Raw genomic sequence first — 20,742 nt, 5'->3', positions numbered from 1 at the left:
CGAAGTATATAGGAACAGCTATCCAAAAAACAAATTCAATAAACATTAATTAGTTTGCTAATTCAGAGAAATTAGTTACTAGAAATATGGGATAGAAAGTTCTTTAACTAACAACTTACCAATTTACACTTATTTCTTGATAGAAAAAGAGAATTGTAAATAGGGTATTTATAAATGTCATTGGTCTTCAAATTAAAGAAATTAACAACTATATTGATAAATTAATCTTGCAATTGAGTAACGGATTAAAGCTAATTAAATAGGCAAAAACAAACGCTTCATATTTGGCTTACCATGCATAATTCTTGTGGTTATAGTAAGTCTTGTAAATCTCTTCCTGTTTTCTTTGTATCTCTTTTCCCATGGTACATCATCCTCATAACCTCACCCTACCAACAGGTGCCTCCATTTCGGATCAGCACAGAAAGAAAAATAATCTCAACTTTAAAACTTTTTGTAAAGTTTACACATCAATTCTAAGATGGTGTAGGCTTAAGAAATCATCATCATTAGCACCGCCGCCCCCTCCGTCTTCTTCATCTTCAAAAAAGTCGCGTTCTTCTTCCGGCAAAAGAGAATCCCGAGCCACCCGCGAATCAAGCCAGGTAATTTATTGACCATACTTTTCTCTTATATATATGCATCGTAGAAATAAAAACGTTGAAATGGAAAATGTCGAAATAGAAAACCACTAAACGCCATATATTTTACAAGAACATGTTATATATTTATAATTACGTAATTTAGAAAATGTTTTCGAATTTATAAATATACGTAGATTCATATATTGATATGTGCAGGAGGTGGGAGAAGAAATAGAAAAGGAGGGGACAATGAATAGCTGTAGAGTGCAAAGTCATGCTAGATCTGGAGGATTATACAAGCATAAAAAGGTCGATAATTGTTTTCCGAACGTATCAGCGCCTTTATCAAGAACCGGGAGTAGAAGAAGCACATCACCATCACCGTCCTTTATGTATAGAAGCATGAGCCGTGGAAGCATTGACTCGAGTTACGGCTTCTCTTCATCTCTTTCGAGAAATGCAAGCAAGAGAAGCACAACTCCTATCATGTTTTCAAATTCGACAGGGTTGATGAAACCTCCCCCGGTTCAAAAATATCTCGAGTGCAGCCTCGACGACTTGTCACGTGGATGCAAGAAGAAAATTAAGGTTACAAGAGACGTCGTTACTAATACAGGGTTTGTTTCCATGCCCCTAAGCTTTTCTTGATTTAGTCATTCAATCATAGATGAAGAATCTGGAACTTATATGCTATGCAGCACGAAAATTAAATGGCCAAAACGAGAAATGCTGAAATAAAAAACACCATTATAGAAAACACCAAAATGACATTAATATGTTATAAATATAGATTTCAGGATTCCACAAGCATTTCTGAAAATGAATTGCAAAAATTTATGCTAAGAGTACGAAAACAGAATCATCGAAATGATATTTCTTATGAGGATAGTGTTATCAATATAGAATTTCAGAAGCATTTCAAAAATGAAACACTGTAACATAAGATTCAAGAAGTTCTCATCCAACGTGGTCTTAGAAAATGCCGAAATCATATTTTTCACAAGAATATATTATAAATATAGAGTTTTGGAGTTTAAGAAGCTTTTCTAAAAATAAAACTCTGAAACATATGATTCAAGAAGTTTTTGTGCAACATGACATAAAACAAATGCAAAAATGATATATCTCAAAAGAATATGTCATAAAAATATTCGGAATTTCATAAGCATTTCTGAAAATGAAATCCTGAAACAGAATATTCGAGAAATTTCCGTAAATTGTGGCTTCAGAAAACTCCAAAATTACATTCTTTATAAGAATATGCTATAAAAATAGTCGGAGTTTCATAAGCATTTCCTAATATAGAGTCGGAGTTCCATAAGTGTTTCTACATACAGAGTGGATGTTTCAGTAAAATATGGCTTCAGAAAACTCTGAAATTACATTCTTTATAAGGATGTGTTAAAAATATAGAGTTTCAGAATTTCATAAGTGTTTCCGAAACACAAAGCTTAACGCAGAATATGACCTTTATGTAGTTCTAATGGTCATTTTTGGTTTCTTGGCAGGCAAATAGTTGAAGAAGAGGAAATACTAACAATAGACATAAAGCCAGGATGGAAAAAAGGAACAAAGATAACATTTCAGGGAATGGGAAATGAGAGACCTGGAACATCTCCAGCAGACATAACTTTTGTTATAGCTGAGAAAAGACATCCTCTGTTTCGGAGAGAAGGAGATGATTTGGAGATAGCTGTAGAAATTCCATTAGTAAAAGCACTCACAGGCTGTGACATTTCGATCCCTTTGCTGGGCGGCGAAACCACAACTTTGATGATTGATGATATTATTTACCCTGGATTTGAGAAGATTATCAAAGGACAAGGTATGCCGAAATCAAAAGAGCTAGGAAAAAGAGGAAACTTGAAAGTAGTTTTTCTAGTCGAGTTTCCAAAAGAACTAACCGAAGAACAACGTTCCAATGTTCTTAATATTCTAGATGGTTCTAGTTGAGATTTCAGGTTTGTGTAGGTTCTAAAGACTAAATTTTCTGTTTGCTGACAACACCTCATTTTCTCTGGTGCATCAATTGTAAAATATGCTTAAAAAAACATGGTTATCAGACAAATGGTAGATCTCTGATACTGCAATATCTGAAACTAAGGCTTGGCTGAAAAATTATATAAGCCAATCATGTCGCCGTTCCTGTTTATGAGGAGAGCAGAAAGTATATACATTTTTCACGAAGAATTCGGAAAACATGTACACTTTTGTCAGATATCTGTCAATGAAAACTCGCTCAATTATATCAGGCTGCGCCTGCACTACAAGTGAAAGAAAGAACACCAGAACTTTTTATTGTAACTTTTAGTCACAGTTCAATCTCATATTTTGGAGCAAAAACTTCAAAAAATGTAAATTATAAAGTTGAAACGTTTATTTTTTATTATTGTGATGTATAAACACTGTTCCAAATTAAATGATGCAAGAGTACTCAACAATTTACACAAGTCCAGTGCCATGGAGCTTATATCAAGGATTTTCTATTTACTCCAACCAAAAAGAGCACAGATTATGCTCCAAATGCCACCGCTAATCAAAGCCTTCATCAAGCGTACCTTTCCTTTAGTATATGGCGGATACCTGACTGCTGCATCACCCGCAAAACTTCGATAAAGGACTGCCTTCTTATGGCTAAAAGCATCAAATGAGAATTTGCCGTGGTATGCGCCCATTCCACTCTCCCCCACACCACCAAATGGTAAACTATGAACTGCAAGCTGCATGATTATGTACATGTTATGTTCAGACACCGCACGGATTATATTAAGTTTGACATGTTAAATCTACAAATTAAATGGAAGCATGCATGTAATGGATGAATGACAGTTGTTGATTCTCATACTAATGTTCGGTAACAGAAGCATGCTTTGAAACAACCAGAAATACACAAGCAACTACAGCCAATTTTCACTAAATCCATATAAGTCAATATGCCTGCATCAGCTGTAATATTTTTAACCATTCCAAACTTCAGTATCAAGAAGCTATAGTATGACACACACACCAATCATTCTGATCATCAGGCAACAACATACATCAGGCAATATTTAGGAATTTTAATCAAGTCATTCTCCTTTGCAGGGATAACACATTTCTAGTACCAAAACCTTTCAGACTTGAACAAGGAAGCATTGATAACCAATTACCATAGATACTTTTGCAAGGGACAGCTAGGCTATCTTAAAGCTAATTTAGGATAAGATCTTAAATTCATTTGACTGAATTCTTTTGTGTCTATACAAAGTCTACACTGAATGTAAGTAATAACTGATGAGCATCTAATGACGACTAAATATCCATATTTATGCAACTTATGCATGCATTTTATGCAGCTAGTTTCTAAAGGATTGAGAAAGAATAGTTACATGCAAGGTAGTGTCATTGACAACTACACCGCCGGCAGAGACAGACGCCACAAACTGTTCCTTTAGTTTTTTACTATTTGTAAATAAATAGGCAGCAAGTGGCTTTGTTCCTGAGTTTATCAGATCAAAACACTCTTCAATTTTATTGACCTGTTTCAAGACAGCATGGAAAAAAGCATATCATAAACGACAACCAAAATTTAGACATAAAATCAGGGAGAGATTTCTAAACTAGCATTTGCACAAATGCATTATGTTTCTACTGGGTCGTAAGAACTCTTATTGTGCATATATAGGTGATGGCACTTTTATTTTTCCCATGGTAAGTAGTTTTCTTTAAAATTCCAAAAAACTACAATACTTAAAAGTAACAGAGCCACGAAAGAAATATATTGCAGTCGCTGTCTTGGTTTACCAGGATAATGGGAAGCAAGGGACCAAATATCTCTTCATTCATCATCAGAGAGTCTTGTGGAACATCCATCAAGATGGTGGGAGCAATTCTCCTGCCAATAACAGAAAGAAATAGTTATGGATGACAAGAAAAACCAGCTAAACTATGAACCAAAAAAATAACGAGTCACTACTCGGTAAAACTCACAGATTTTCTTCATCTCGTTCACCTCCATATACAATCTTACCAGAAACCTTATCCTCATCCAGTAGTTTACTCAATCGAGCAAAATGGTTTGAATTCACAATTCGGGACAAATCTTTTGACGCTAATGGATTTTTTCCATAGAATCTCTCTATTTCTTCTTTTAAAGTATCCACCTGGATAATAAAAAAGAATTAAACTAGGGAAAAATTACTCAAACAAATACTTTAGGACAGAGGTCTAACGTCACCCAACATTACCAGCTTTGGAGCATAATCTTTTGTTGTTATGATGTAATCAGGAGAAATACAAGCTTGCCCGTTGTTACAACCCCACTTGCCTGCAATTATCCGCCTAGTTGCAACCTTCAAGATAAAGAGAAATTTGTGTCATCAACAGGACATACATGATAACCTCCTTGTGGTGGCATAAATAACATGCTTGTTATGGACAAACACATATCCGGGAAGCAGAAAAAAGAGCTGTTTACTTGTAAATTGATTCCTGGGCCAATGACAACTGGAGATTTTCCTCCAAGCTCCAGAACAACTGGTGTCAAGTGCTTTGCAGCAGCTGCCATCACTATACGTCCTACTCTTCCATTGCCTGCAGAAGCAAGGACGACTTGTTGAATAGTTTACTAAATCCAAGGTTAAAGTAAGAAAAATACTAGTATTCAATTTAAAGCATCAATGTAATTTTTCAAATTAGCCTGCAAGGTACTCTCAGTCATAAAGATACCATCAATTTTCCATTGGTACACTTGATTCTTGTTTTCAGTTTTTAAACAAGACAGCTTCATTTAATTGCCAAGCTGTAACATCTCAAATTAAATTGTTTTGAGGTTAAACATATCGGTAGCCATCGAATTTTGGAAAAGCAGTATTATTTCTGTTGATAACAATCTACTAAGTTGAGAATTTGTCATTAAGGTAACTTATAATTAATACCTCAAATTCATATTATCACATAAAAGGGAAGATTGATAAATGAAGAGCGGGTAAGAACCTGTATAAAATATTTTATCCCACTTTTGCTCCAGCAGGGCAGTAGTTTCAGCAACAGCCCCCTCAATAACCCTTATGCAAGAAGGATCCAAGTATGCTGCTACTAATTTTGCAAGCAATGAGGATGTGGCTGGAGCAATTTCTGAAGGTTTCAAGACCACGGCATTACCAGCTGCAATAGCTCCAACAACTGGATCAAGAGACAACACTAGAGAAGAGACGAGAACGGAAAATCAATATTACAAATCTTCACATGTAGACTAGGTATGGAAAGAATAACATATCCACAATGCCACCGAGATATCAACGTACATAAAGGATAGTTCCATGCGGAAATTATCAATACAACACCCAATGGTTCTGACACTATTTCAGCCGATGAAGGAAAAGATGTCAATGAGGTCTTTGCCTGCGAGAAAACAAGATACTTGATCAAACTCCACCCAGTAACCATGAATCAACGGAATAACAGAGAGTGGGGGAAGTCTTATAAGGGGGTAGGAAAGATAAATTAAAATATTCCCGACCTTTTCTGGCTTCATCCAACGTTTCAATTCCTTGAGTGCCACTTTGCATGAGTTCTTAAGCATACCTATCTGCAGAATAAAGCATTCCATTACATATATAAGTAAAGATATATGTACTTCACATGGACATGGTAACTATGTGTTGAATATAAATAGGCTAGATAGGTATAGCTTATAAAATGACTTCTGCTTCCAAATCTTCCTTGTACTTGTACAAACCCCAAGATAAAAAAAGATAAAACTGGATATACTAGCAATACCCATAACAAGTACTAAATATCATATTAACATATTATTCAGTTGAGAATGTTTGGCGACTTTTTTGTTTCAAATTGATAATGTGGAACTTGAAACCAGGCTCGAAACTTGATTCAACATAGAATTCGATTGCAACTTATCAAAGTAAGTCGAAATGCACAAGGCATAAATAGGTAAAAGAATCGAAGAGGATGTAATTTAAAAGAACAACAGTCTCCATAATTAAGAATTTTAAACTAAAAACATCCACATAGGTATTCGATCAAGTTTCAGGCATGCAGCAAGTGACTCAATGTTCATACTTCATAATGAGCATAACAGCTGCTAAAACAAAATCTTTACAGCTCCAGACTCCAAGAAATAATAATTTCAACATTCTCCTGTCGCTTGTTATCCTCTGCTTTTCAGATAAATGTCCATAAAGCACTTCAATATAAGACATCTTATCAAGTCATTTGGATGTCTAGTTTAAAAAGACATCCTTTCAATAAGTCAAAAATTATAGATTGATAATCCACAAATCCGTCTCAATATCTTCATAGTAGTAGGGGAATGAATTATTTGCTATTTACCCACACACAGTGATAGAAATCTGACAGTTAATTTTAAAATCAACAGTGAAAATTGATATCAATATAACAGAGACACATATAAGAACCCATCACAAATTAAATCCAAAATGGATAAACAAAAATTGTGAAGTCACATCACATTAATTATCATGTTTCAAACAAACTCATGGGAATGTTGATAAAAATAAATAAATAAATAGTATGAACTTTCAAAGGGAAATTAATCAGAGTGTGTGTAAAGTAAATCACAAATTGGCCAAAGGCAACAGAATTAAATAAATGCCTTGAAATCTGCACGTGTACTTGGAGAAACATAAAAAGAGTGTGACTTAGAATCTTTTCGAGACAGAAACAAGGGAAAAAGTCAATTCCTATACAAAGTTGAGTTCAATAAATGCAAAAGGTTAATGCAGTTCAACTGTCAATAAATAACTAACTATTGAAAAATCAAACATGGCCTTCATTGAACAGAGGAAAGCCTCTACCCAAACTATATAAATTATTCCACAAGATGGCCAGTTAGATCAGAATTATTATTCAGTGAAAGTCATAGAGATCATTAATATTCACAGCTTCAGAAGGGGACCAAAATTAAATAAATAAATTTAACCAAATCTAAATCGATAAAATTAAATAAAAACGTTCAAATCATAAACAGAAAAAAATCAGGTGACTAAGTGGGATTTCATTATCAAATTCATTAAAAAAAAAAAGAAGAAGTAAGACGATGGACCTCGTAGACAGTGGATTCAAGTTCAGGTTTAGAAATATCGAGACGGAGAGCTTCAACGATCTCTTTCTCGTGAAACTCACATAACTTCACAAGGCTTTTTATCTGACTCACTCTCCACTCGTAGCTTCTCGTTTTACCAGCCCCAAAACTTCCTCTTAATTCATTCACCATTCCACTCGCTGCTTCCATATCAAACACCGCCTTGTTCTCATCACCCGCCATCGGAAGTTCAAATAAAAAAAGAAAACAAATCGATAGATACAATATAATTTGAGATTAGCAGAGGCCGGTTTTTGTAGTGATGTGATAAGGATGTAAGGGCGTGTTTGGATGAAAATTAAGAAATAGGAGTGTGTTGTTTAGAGGCAGGGAAAGCTGAGGATGCGTGTGAGCGTGGTGTCGTGACTTGCGCCGCATCCGTGCGATAACATCGTCAGCTGCGAATGGTGTGAACTGATTTATGTTTTATTTCCTTACATTTGAAGCCCAAGTGTTTTATTGTTCAACTTAACACGCGGCTCGTTAAGCGCGTGTTTTCGGATTGTTTGGTATTTTGGGTTTGGGTGGGGGCGGGGTCATGATTTTCGTATTGGTTTGGTACCCTGCTGCCTATATGCTATTCTTACGATAAATCAAATAATTTAAACATATTTTTATTACAAAATTATTGAATTAAATCAATCAGAATTTATTAATCACCGGTTCGGCCACTGGTTCAGTTTTTAAGACACTGATTGTTTACGTTGAATAGATAATCGTTTGAGTATCTTCGGTCTAGACAAATAACTGTAGCGGTCCCATGAATAAAAAAATTATGAATAAATGTGATTTGAGATGATAATTATGAATCAAAAATTAAGATTTTGTCTGGTAATATATATGGTTATACGTATTATTTATTTTGTTAATTTTATTGATAAATGTACAAATTCACTGGTTTTGACTAACGTTTTAAAGTTGAACCATTTTCAAGTGTTGGTTCACGTCTTTAAGGCTAACTTCCGACTTTGTTTTTCACAAAAAATACTTTTAGGATCTTCAATTATGTATTGTCTTCTTACTTCTAGTAGATCCGCAATAGCAGTAGTTGTGTCTTAGCAGTCTCTCGTCTTAACCGCTATGTATAATTTGCATGATATTTATCATTTTACTTATATGTACATTTGGCACATTTTCTGACATCGGTATGATGTTAGTACTTACATCAGGTTACTTTCCATGATAAATAAAGTATGATTTGGTAAACCGGACGTGCTAAGTGAATTTAAAAAAGATATTTGCACGAATTGAAAAATTGAGCCCATTAGTACTTAGACATATGTTATGGGTTCCGGAGCAAGTACTTCCGTTTTTTTATCGCCGATTGCGATATATAGATTTGGATTGTTACAATTACAGTTACATTTAAAATTCTGATTGGTTGTTTGATCAATTTCAAATTATAAAGAGCTAGTCAACCAGGCTATGTTATTCAAATATGTAAATTTGAGCTAAAACAACAATTCGATTGTAATTCAGCCGGGAATGACATGGGAGTTAAAAAAATATAAAGTTCAATTTTTATTGTTTTATTTTTCTGTATAGAGCAAGAATAAAATAAATGGAAACGATAACCTCACTTATGAGAATTGCGAATAATAGTAAAAAAATGTTTATAACTAATTAAAAAATACAATTAAAACAGCATACTTACATGAAAATTGGAAAATCAATCAGGTTTAAGGAAAAAAAGAAGGGAGCATCTATCAAAGGAAAAGGATTGACGGTGTTCGTCCATATAACCAACAACCTGGGAAATTAAAAATGTCGTGCAACTATAAAGATTAATTACAAAACACAAAATATGTCTTGCAAGAAATTTATTTGACCAATTGATGGATTGTCCCTATCTAATATTTGACTATAGTATCAAGGCAATGTCTCCCATGTTGCTATTAATTTTCACGATAAATACTCTTTCCGTCCTCTTTTAAAAATCTCATTTATTTTATAAATTAAAAAAATATTATTTTTTTCATATTTTGCCCGTATTAATAATAATATATATTTTTTTATAAAATTTATTTGAAATGATTAAATAAGAGTACAAGGATAATTTTAATATAAAAATACTCTAAAAATAAAAATGAGACTTTTAAAATAAAACATCCAAAAATAAAATATGAGACTTTCAAATTGTGGCGGAGGAGTACTTGTTAGAATTATCATTTGAGAACGATTTTTTACGTAATTTAAAAAGGTTTTAATTATTTAAAAATCTTTGTTTCAACTAAAGTTTTTAAAATTTTTAGTTTTTCAATTTTTAGCTTCAATTATAACTGTTTGTTTTAATTGGAGTGAAAAAAATAAATTACATATATGTTTTATATCATATTGCTTCTATTTTTTTCACCATAAAAAATTCCAAACATGAGGGTACATTTGATTTTTCTTTTCATTTAAATTTAAATAAATGATTATAATTGAAATTAATTTTTTAAAAAAATAATTAAAATTAAAAAAATTAGCTAAAATTGAAGATTTTGAGAGTTTTATATCATAAACAAAAAAATAGAAAATTGTGTAATTTTCAACAATTGAGCCATTCGAAAATTTAAAAATTTATGGAAACTCTAACCGCTTTTTTTCTGTTTTGTTAAAAAAAATTAACTTGATTTTTTGTCTTTTCTTTTGTTAGTTTGATATTATATTTTTATTAACTATGTATATTAGATCTATTTTAATTTTTTAATTTTTTTTCCATGGACATTTTTTTTTGTAAAATTTACTATTTTTATCTAAATATATTGGTGGAGTAAAGATTTTGATTGTTATTAATAATAAATTTTTCGTATTCATTATATTTAATAGCCGGTTTGTGGTGTAAAATAAACACTAAATGGAGTTGACGGATCGTCAAGTTGTACAATCAAAAAAAATTGTCAATGCACTTGAATAAATAAATAAATACATATTTTTATTATTTGATTAGAAATTTTATTTTGTATTTGTCATTGACTATGTTTTTTTATATGTATTATTTGAATAAATTGCCTTTTTATTTTGTTCATTAACGAAATATTTGTATTATATAGAAAAATATATCATTTATGGAGCGTTAATATTTTGAACGTATGGTCCATCTCTTGTTCCATTTTCTAAATTATTTTTGCAATCATATTTTTACAATTTTATTTTTGTTTAACCAAACCATTGTTAACCAATTGATACTATTTTAATTTTATTTTATCCTTTCCGTTTCCATCTCATAACATAGTGTATTTTTCTCTTTGATAAAAATAGATTTTCATATTTAGAATAATCTAAAACTTAAAGTAATTATAAACACAATTAAAAAATAAAGGCTTAATGGTAAAAAAACTCAAACCTTTGCGACTTGTTACAATTTAAACAAAACCTTTTAATTTTTATAATAATAGCCAATTGTATTTTTTTATTACAATAATATTATGCAAGTCATTCATAAAATATGACACATAAAATTTTAACCTTTAATAGTTCTTTCAATTTAGATTATCCTTTAATAGTTCTTTCAATTTAGATTATCAAATAATAATTCTTTTATTATCATTTATGATATTATGCACGTCATTCATAAAATATGACACATAAAATTATAATGTAATATAACCTATAATTTTAAGATATTATTCTATAAATTTATAGTTTTTTTATAATTGGCGAGGGAAGAGTGCTTATAAAAAAAAAATTCAACTCGCGATCTAGCGGTTTGCTGCCTAGTGTTTGTACCATTTAACTTATAGCTCATTGGTTATAAATTTATAAATTTAAATAATATTTATGAACTAGTGAATTATGGCTGAAATGGTATAAACGGAGCATCAAACTGTCGGTTCGTGAGTTCAAATTCTCGGATAAGCGTTTTCTAGTTATTAAAGAAAGAAAAAATTATAATTCGATAGTATCCAAAAATTACCACCTTTTATAATTCTTGATTTAAAATTAATCTTTCGAAATAAAAATGTATAAATTCGTTATTTTTTTATGAATAATTAATTGTTATTATATATATCATTTTTCATATAGATTTATAGATTTTAAAAATATAAATTTAAACATTATGTTAATTTTTTTTATATCCATCCTAATCAAACGTAATCCCCAACAAAAGGTGGGGTGTGCTTTTGGATTTATTTGGTAAGCCAGCCTGAATACTACAAGTACTACAAAACCAGAAGAACAGTGCGTGTCATCCACTGCATGTGCACAAAAAAAACACACAGCTAAATTGTGTATCTTATATGATTGATTAGAGTAAATTATTTATTTATTGTTTGCCTAATCACGTCTCTCCAGTTATTGAGTCAATTTCCAAAGAGTCCAAACGACCCCGCTTTGAGCGTTAAATTTTGGTAAACTGAACACTGTCGGTTGCTCTATTTCTGTTGAGAGATCGGCTAAACCGGTACAACCACCTTAAGGTGGCTTCGCATACGCTATATGTACCATCAAAAGATCATCGTAGAATCATCTTATACTTTCTTGATCAAATTTCAGTTCTTTGATTTAGTTGCTAATTTAAAAATAAACAGAAAGATTAATATATTAAAAAAAATAAAATTAAAAAACTATTTTTTTTCATTTTTAAGAGAATAAAAGTATGATTATAACATATGTAGGATGCTGAGAGTAATTTACTTTTCCTTTTTATAGATTAATTACAAATTAAATTACAAATTCTAGCGTGATTTCCAATTCTAACGTTGTTTATAATTACAACATAAATTTTAAAATTTGCCAATGTCAGATATTAATTTTTACTTTTGAAGAATCGAAATGATGTTCGCTTCTTGATATAAGTTTATTGAGTTAGATGCCGGAATAATTTATGCCGACGCACTTGATTTAAGTAATTGACACGTAGGCAGACACGTTACAAATTAAATCGCGAAATTTACTGTAATTTACGATTATATTACATGAACTTTAAAAATTCGATAAAATCAAACATCAACTATCAATTTTTGGCAAATCAAAATACTGTTTATTTTTTCATCATCTCAGCTTACGTGGCAAATCTGGTTTCCAACTCAGCAAATTTGTATCGAAACATGAACAATGTCTAGATTTGTCAAACAGTGAAAGTTGATATCCGATATTACCAAGTTCTAAATTTTATCTTATACTACAAGCACGCTAAATTTTGTAATTTAATTTACAATTAACCTTTTTTTTATTTTATTTTATTTTTAAAATACATTTGCATTTAAGTAGTTTTTTAATTATTTATTTTGTACATATATATCTTTTTATGAACATAATTACAAAAAAATATCGGCGTTTTAAATGTTATCAAACAACGATTTCGTTCCTTATGTACAAAATAAATAATTAAAAACCTACTTAACTATAAAATATTTATTAAAAATTAAATGAAATAATAATTAATAGTGCAAAATTATAATGCGGGCTAGCCTTTATTCAGCTAAGTGTCATTTGAAAATGATTTAATTATTTCAAAAGTCATGTTTAAATTTTTTTATAATTTAATTAAATATTTATTTAAATAATTAAATTTTAATTATAATATCATTTATCTATAATACCTGAACTGAAAAAATAAAAAATATTACAACAAAAATATCACAGTTGACAATACAAACTTTTTGATTTTATCAAATCGGTTAGCGCAAGTTGTTGTCTTATTAACGAAAATATACAACTAATTGAGATGAATGTTCTTTTTTTTGTCGAGGTTAAAATTCCCATTAATAATAACGAAAATTATATAAACGGTTTCTCAACAAATTGAGCAACCTATTATAGAAAAAATGATGAGAGCTGTAAAAATACAATCATCGAATAGGGCGAAACTACATAACTAGATCTGAAAGTTAAATCTAGTTAAAAGACAATAATAAATTACAAATCTAAATAATTACAACAAAAAATGTCATAGATCTAAGATCTAAGAACAATAATCAAGTTGAAAAGATCTAAATTTGTAAGTAAACCTTCCAAGTAGACGATTTCTTGCAAGACCTCCATCTTTGAAGAAAACTATACTCTATAAAAATATTAAATTCATAAAGAGTAGGCACCCAAAATGAAAAAAAAAACAATAAATTTATTTATATGATAAAATCATTTATTTTATATGATTTATAAGAAGATTTTACGTGAGGAAATGATTTTTGACCAAAGATTGTCCAAAAACCAACTCCCCTTTGTGAAAGAGGAAAAAAGAGTTGAGAGAGAGAAGTTTTAATTGAGATGAATGTTATTCATAAAAAAAAAAATTGAGGTGAATGTTTCGACGGATGAGGAGTTTTATATTTTGTAAACACCAATAATAAAAAATGGTATTTATTACTTATTTATTATATCCGATATGGTGAGATGGAGCTTTAATATTTTAGCTTTATTTTTTAGTAATACTGCTCATGCTCTATTCAATTTTTTAAAAAAGTTGGGCTGTTCAACGAAACCCTATCAAGTAAATTAAAAAATTGCAATAAAATAAATTAATGATCATATAATATATTGCCTTGACAGTTTTATATTTGCTGTCTTCATCCTTTCTCTTGCCGTTGGTGCAATGCACATTGCTAATGTGATGGATGTAGTATATTCTTTTCGATTTGCTTAGTTGTTAAGATATGATCAACAAGTAATGATTCAATTTCGCAAGTGTATTGTAGTACATTAGTAACCAGTAACCGATTCATACAATTATTAAATTTGTTTATTCTATATATGATATATTCCCTCTAAAAAATAATAAAACAACGGAAATTTATTTATCGATTTATAGATATTTCTAGTCGGTTTTTTTTGAGCAAAAATATTTTATATCAAATTGATCCAGCAGATATTGAAATACAAAATATCACGAGATTGTTTAGCATGTATTAAGTATTAACAAACTAGCAGTTGCAGTTCCACACTTAATGTTTATTTGTAAAGTATCATTTCCGTATCGTCAAGTTTCACATGATAACTAATTAAGGTACTACAGTACATATACCAGATTTGGACGATGAAACTTGTAATATAATATAGGCACAACTGCCAACTATATTCAATGTGTTCGTTGTCATTTAGGCAACAAGTACCTGGGTCTCAACTCTCAAGGCATGGACATGGAGTAGTTATTTTCATTTTGAATTTCATGCCTCTCAAACATGTTAATATTGAATGATTTAGATTTCAATTAATGTGCTCGATCTGCATCATGACGTATTTTCTGTCATTATCTGTGCTAGGCCAAATATATAATTTTAATCTTTACATTAGCTTGGATTTTAAGTTATATCACTACTAGAAAATAGTCATTCAGGGACGAATTTTCCGTCGCTAAATGACCAAAATCTGCCGCTTAACACGTTTAGCGATGGATTTGCGACGAAAACTGTCTGTCGCTACATTTTTTGTCGCAACATTTGACAACGACGGAAAAAAAATTAACGACGAATTTTGATCTCTGTTTTAGCGACGGAATTTTAAATCCGTTGCTAATTAGCGACGGATTTAGCGACGGATTTTAATCCGTCACTAATTTTAAAAAATTTAAAATTACATCGTAAAATAAATTTTTTATTTAATTAATCACTCATCCGCGCCCTCCGTCACTCACCCACCCGCATCCACCTGTCAATTTTCGCTAACTTCCCAATAGGTCACTCATCCTTCCATTGCTCCCACTCAAGACCCTTGGACCTTGTAGTTCTCCCGCGCGTAACTCCACTTTAATCAGCTCATATTCATGTTATACATTTATGTATATTATGCTTAAATGTAACTAAAAACAACAAATATTTGTTTCCATAATTTAATCTCACATTCTAAGATAATTTTTTTTATAATTAATAATTTTTTAAAATATTTATATATTTTAAATAAATAAATAATCTGTAATTGTTATTTCATAAATAAGGTTTAATTATTATTTTATAAATAAAAACGTTATATTGAAATAATATAAATTTAATTAAAAAATTATTTTTTATTAAATACTATCTTAAATAATATTTTAATACCTTTTAATTTTTTTTGACAGTGCAAATTAGCGACGTATTAGAAATCCGTCACTAAATTCCGTCGCAAAAGGCGTAATTTAGCGACGGATTTTAAAATTCGTCGCTAATTGCGGAAAATAAAAGGCGGGAGTAATCCGTCGCTAAATTTTATCAAACAATTGGCGGGACTACTCCCGTCAACATTAATCACCGATATAGCGACGGATTTTAGATCCGTCACTAAAATTCGTCGCTAAAACACTATTTTCTAGTAGTGAGATATTAATATGTTTTATTTTAAAATAATATCTAACGTTATCAAAAATAATAGGATATACTTTCTTTTAAAATAATCTATACAAAAGTTTCAATTTGTCCGTATTTTGAAATTCAAACAAAATCATTACTTAATAGCAATAATAATACATGCTTTCTCTGCCAACTTTTTCAAATCCTTATCACTAAAGTGAGTATTGAAATTACTCGCAAGATGCCTTATGCAGAATTTATGGGAAACACGGGCCCACTTCGGACGCTTCAGAACAGCTTATATTCCACCAGCGCGATCCAAAATAATCATCACTTTCCTTTGCTTGATAACTTGATCCTGGAGATGATTCAGAAAATATCCGTAGCTATCGGCGGTTTTGGATTCCAAGAGTACAAACGCCGGCGGCATTTTATGGCTGTTGCCATTTGTTGTCGACGCTATCAACATGGTCATTTTGTATTTTTCGTATAAATGAGTACCGTCGACAAATGTAACAGGCTTGTAAAAATGGAATCCTTCTATCAACATTTCCCAAATTGCATCCATGAGTGTCTTGATGCGTATATAACGCTACTGCAACACATGGCCCCCCGATAAATTGGGTGATTTGATCGGCCCCAAAATTTTGATGGTCAGGACCAGTCACCAACTGCTCGCACGTGTGTGGCCCAATATATTTAGTCAGCGCAGTGGCGGAACAAGAAATTTTTTCCAGCCCGGGCTAATTAACATGTAAAAAAAATTAACATAAATATGCACATGCTTATAACTTTTAAATAATTTCAATATCGCTCCTCCGTTTAAAAAAAATCGTAGGTTTAATAAAATAAATCTTAATTTGTTTATTTTGGACTATTTTACAGTCTAATAATTATTTTTTGAAAATAGAAAGTTCTTTTTATCATTTAAGAGATTAAATGAAATTTTATTGATTACTTGATATTATAAATGCAAATAATAAAAATTAAAAAGTGATAGATGTTTTAATATAATAAACATAACGCTTTCAATAAAAATAAAGGGAAAAGTTAATAGTAATAAAACACAAACACAGGAATTGAACCTAGATCCTCTAAACAAATTTTGAGCCTTTCAATCGCTAAGCCAAAGTAATAAGAGTTGCCATGTTTACACAAACCCAAATATATTTAAGCCCTGGCTAAAGCCTATCCTAGCCTTCATCTAGTTCCGCCACTGAATCAGCGTCCACGTATGGGTTGCTCGTAGCAAAGTGGCCAGCAACCACCATCTGCAGCTTTCGTTGTGCCGACAGACCATCACGAATGTCTTAGGGGCAGTCCAATGAAACTTGTGCTCCCTCCTCATAGCCACTGAATAGATAGTCACACATGTCTGAATAGCGTCGCGGTTTGTGAAGGTCATCCCAATTTCAAACTCTATTCCAGGCCGGTAGGTAGTATTCGAGCCAGAACCTTCATTCTAGTCAACTTGAAAGTCGTCGATATCTACACGTATAACGTGTTCAGGGATCATCGACTAGTACTATGTATGTTCACCCAAATTCACCCCTTCAAAGATGAAATTGATGTCCCCGACATCATCTTCGTCGCTCCCGTAAAAGTGCTCTCCATCATCTTCGTCACTGCTCCTCACAGACTCGTTGTCCCACTATAATTCACGCAAATCGCTTAAATTCAACTGATTCATTGAAAATTCGGTTCGACCCACAATGTGGTAGCCCAAGAATTCCATTGTTTTTAGCCTTGCACACCTCACAGCTTCGGTAAGTATTCCAAATAAGTGGTTATTGTTCTCCACTAAAAACAGCTCGTAGGACACTATTTAACCTCTTTCAATTTTGGGAGCCGAAATAAGATTTGATCAATCTCCACTTTAGAGTTGGTAGAGTTTGGTCCAGTACAAACTGCGCTTTTACAAATATTAACCAGCTCCTCAAAATCCATTCTTTCACCAAGCAGCATATCTACTCCGCAACCGCCTTGGTATTTTTACTCCACACGGGGAGTATACAATTTGCCAATCGTACCATATCAAAAACGATAAATTGATACTCGTCATTGCTACATGCTTTGTCAAAAATAAATATTTAAATCTCAATTATTTAACATTTTTCTCTAATTATAGCAATTTAAATGCCTAACATTTATTAACGACATATAATTTACGGTTGTCTACCATTTTAGTGGAACAAATATTTAACTATTAATTTTAACAATTACGGCTGTCTAACATTTTACTAACAACCAATAATTATAACAATTACGGATTTCTAAAATTTTACTAACAATACATAATTAATAATATATAATATCAAAATTACTAACATTTTACGAATAATAAATAGTTAACCAACAATTTTAACAATTACGATTTTCTAACATTTTTATAAACTATTATAAATACTAAAATTTCTAATATTTCGCTAAAGTATAATAATTCCTAGTATTTTATTAACAAAATATATTTATTTAAAACTATAATAACTAAAAAAATTAAATAAACTAACCTTTTGTACTCCTCCAAAAAATTTAGTAGTGCTCCGATTTTTTTTTTTCGCTCTGAAAACAAACACCTTGTCAATTACCGCATCATAATTTTTTTTATTTTTTCAAATTATTTTCGTTTTTTTTTGGTGTGAGATGGGAAAGAAGCAATTTGCAGGAATCATTTAACTTAGCACCAATTCGCAAGTATAAGTGTGAATTGGTGGTAATTAGTGATAATTATCTAAATTGGGCAATTAACACCAATTTGTAAGTCATATTTGTGAATTTTATGGGCCCAAACATTGTTGAGAAAATTACATGGAATCCCCCAAAATTTTAAAATTTTATATTAATGACTCAATTTTTTTTTTCTTGTAAAAATCCTTCAATTTTAAAATATTCTTTTCATGTCTACCTTTTAATGGTTGTCATTACTATTTTGTCCCTATATTGTATTTTATATATTGTGTTATCGATACACTCAATAATTTCTTCTAATTTTACATAGAGCGAACCATTTCTAACCGAACCATCACCGATCGGACCATTGTTGGCCGGACTACCGCGGTCAACGACAGTCAACGGCCGGACCACCTCGGCCGACTCCGGTCAACGTCCAGACCACCGCGGTCATCGCCGGTCAACGGCCGGACCACCGCGATCAACACCGGTCAACTGCCGGACCACCGCGGTCAACGGTCGGACGACTGCTGGTGAACGCCGGTCTGACCACCAATGGTTGGTGGTCTGACCATTTTTAATGGTTGGACCAATACTTGTTTAATAATTAAAAATTAAATAAAACATCATATTGGGGTTAGGGGGATTTGAACCATTGACCTCTTACAAAAATGACCAAGAGCTTTGCCATTAAGGCAAAAGCTTATTGTTGTCAACATTTGCTCTATAATGTATATATATATATATTATATACATCTGATTATAAATTTATTAGAATGAAATTATTTTTATAGTATAAATTAAATATAAACTAAATATTAATTTAAATTAAAGTTACTATTAAATTAGTCTAATTTAATTTATTTAATAAATATTTACACAGTAAAAATATAAAATATACATATATTTATATTTTACACTCTTTATTAATACATGAGTAAGACTAATAAGATATTTCACTTGTTAAAATTAAAAAATATTATGGTTTGTTGGTCAGACCGGAGGTGGTCGTGGTCAGATACGTGGTGGTGGGGCCCGCCGTGGTGTGCAAAAATTCAATATAAACCTAATAACGACTTAATGTCAACTTAATGACAACTTAATGTTAACTTTATTATTTATACTATTAAAAATAATTTATAAAATGACAAATAAAGTAATAGTAATTTAAAATCAAACTATCTAATATTTTATTGACATGAGTAGAAAGTAAATTTAAAATAAATAAACTGAATATAAACTTAATATGAACTCAATGTCAACTTAATATGAACTCAAAGTAAACTTAATGTGAACTTAATATAAATTTATGTCAACTTAATGTAAATTTAATGTTCACTAAATATCAACTCAAAGTAAATATTTTGATAAATAATTATAAATTTTAAATGAAACTATTTTTTTATTATAATTGTAAAATTATTTTTTTATAATTCATACTTTTAAAAATAAACTAATTGTAAAATGAAAGTAAATTATTTAAGATTTTTCGCAATGATTTATGTAAATTTAATGTCAACTCAACATCAAATCAATGTAAATTCAATGATGACTCAATGTCAACCCAATATAAACCTAATGTCAACTCAACATCGAATCAATGTAAACTCAATGATGACTCAATGTCAACTCAATATAAACTTAATATGAACTGATATAAACTTAATATGAACTCAATGTCAACTCAATATAAACTCAAAGTAAACTTAATGTGAACTTAATATAAATTTATGTCAACTTAATATAGATTTAATATTCACTAAATATCAACTCAAATTAAATATTTTGATAAATAATTATAAATTTTAAATGAAATTATTTTTTATTATAATAGTAAAATTATTTTTTTATAATTCATATTTTTAAAAATAAACTAATTGTATATTGAAAGTAAATTATTTAAGATTTTTCGCAATTATTTGTGTAAATTAATGTCAACTTAACGTCAAATCAATGTAAATTCAATGATGACTTAATGTCAACCCAATATAAATTTAATGTCAACTCAACGTCGAATCAATGTAAACTCAATGATGACTCAATGTCAACTCAATATAAACCTAATATCAACTCAATGTGAACTTAATATAAATTAAACTTAATATCAACTCAACGTCGACTCAATGTCAAGTGAATGTAAATCTAATATCAACTCAATGTAAAATTGATGTAAACTACATGTCAATTCAAAGTAAAT

General features: G+C 30.7%; 2 protein-coding genes across 2 annotated transcripts; one reads left to right on the top strand and one right to left on the bottom strand.

Annotated features, from left to right (window-relative positions):
• Positions 1-284: 284 nt before the first annotated feature.
• Positions 285-2,973, top strand: LOC126657068 (uncharacterized). The gene is made up of 3 exons (XM_050351693.2): positions 285-605; positions 801-1,201; positions 2,093-2,973. Exons 1-3 carry the CDS (start codon positions 363-365, stop codon positions 2,535-2,537), a joined length of 1,089 nt encoding a protein of 362 aa, XP_050207650.1. The 5' UTR covers positions 285-362; the 3' UTR covers positions 2,538-2,973.
• On the bottom strand, positions 2,944-8,100 carry LOC126657061 (aldehyde dehydrogenase family 3 member H1). The gene is made up of 10 exons (XM_050351688.2): positions 7,648-8,100; positions 6,085-6,153; positions 5,870-5,966; positions 5,559-5,765; positions 5,041-5,156; positions 4,811-4,915; positions 4,554-4,726; positions 4,368-4,458; positions 3,953-4,102; positions 2,944-3,304 (listed from the first exon to the last, which is right to left on the bottom strand). The coding sequence occupies exons 1-10, from the start codon at positions 7,867-7,869 to the stop codon at positions 3,068-3,070; spliced, it is 1,467 nt and encodes a 488-aa protein (XP_050207645.1). The 5' UTR covers positions 7,870-8,100; the 3' UTR covers positions 2,944-3,067.
• Positions 8,101-20,742: the final 12,642 nt, after the last annotated feature.

This window comes from Mercurialis annua, linkage group LG1-X (genome assembly GCF_937616625.2).
Source record: "Mercurialis annua linkage group LG1-X, ddMerAnnu1.2, whole genome shotgun sequence".
Classification (NCBI taxonomy): Eukaryota; Viridiplantae; Streptophyta; class Magnoliopsida; order Malpighiales; family Euphorbiaceae; genus Mercurialis; species Mercurialis annua.
Note: the sequence above shows the minus strand (reverse complement) of the source record. Positions and strands in the feature narration are given on the sequence as shown.

Bases quoted from the DNA above. Each gene is read 5' to 3' on its own strand.
- LOC126657061 (XM_050351688.2), bottom strand. From the start codon at position 7,869: ATGGCGGGTGATGAGAACAAGGCGGTGTTTGATATGGAAGCAGCGAGT. The intron at 4,916-5,040 runs GTAAACAGCTCT...TTTATCTTGAAG, and splicing joins GCCCAGGAATCAATTTACAA to GTTGCAACTAGGCGGATAAT. The intron at 4,727-4,810 runs GTAATGTTGGGT...TTTATTATCCAG, and splicing joins AAGATTATGCTCCAAAGCTG to GTGGATACTTTAAAAGAAGA.
- LOC126657068 (XM_050351693.2), top strand. From the start codon at position 363: ATGGTACATCATCCTCATAACCTCACCCTACCAACAGGTGCCTCCATT. The intron at 606-800 runs GTAATTTATTGA...TGATATGTGCAG, and splicing joins CCACCCGCGAATCAAGCCAG to GAGGTGGGAGAAGAAATAGA. The intron at 1,202-2,092 runs GTTTGTTTCCAT...GTTTCTTGGCAG, and splicing joins GACGTCGTTACTAATACAGG to GCAAATAGTTGAAGAAGAGG.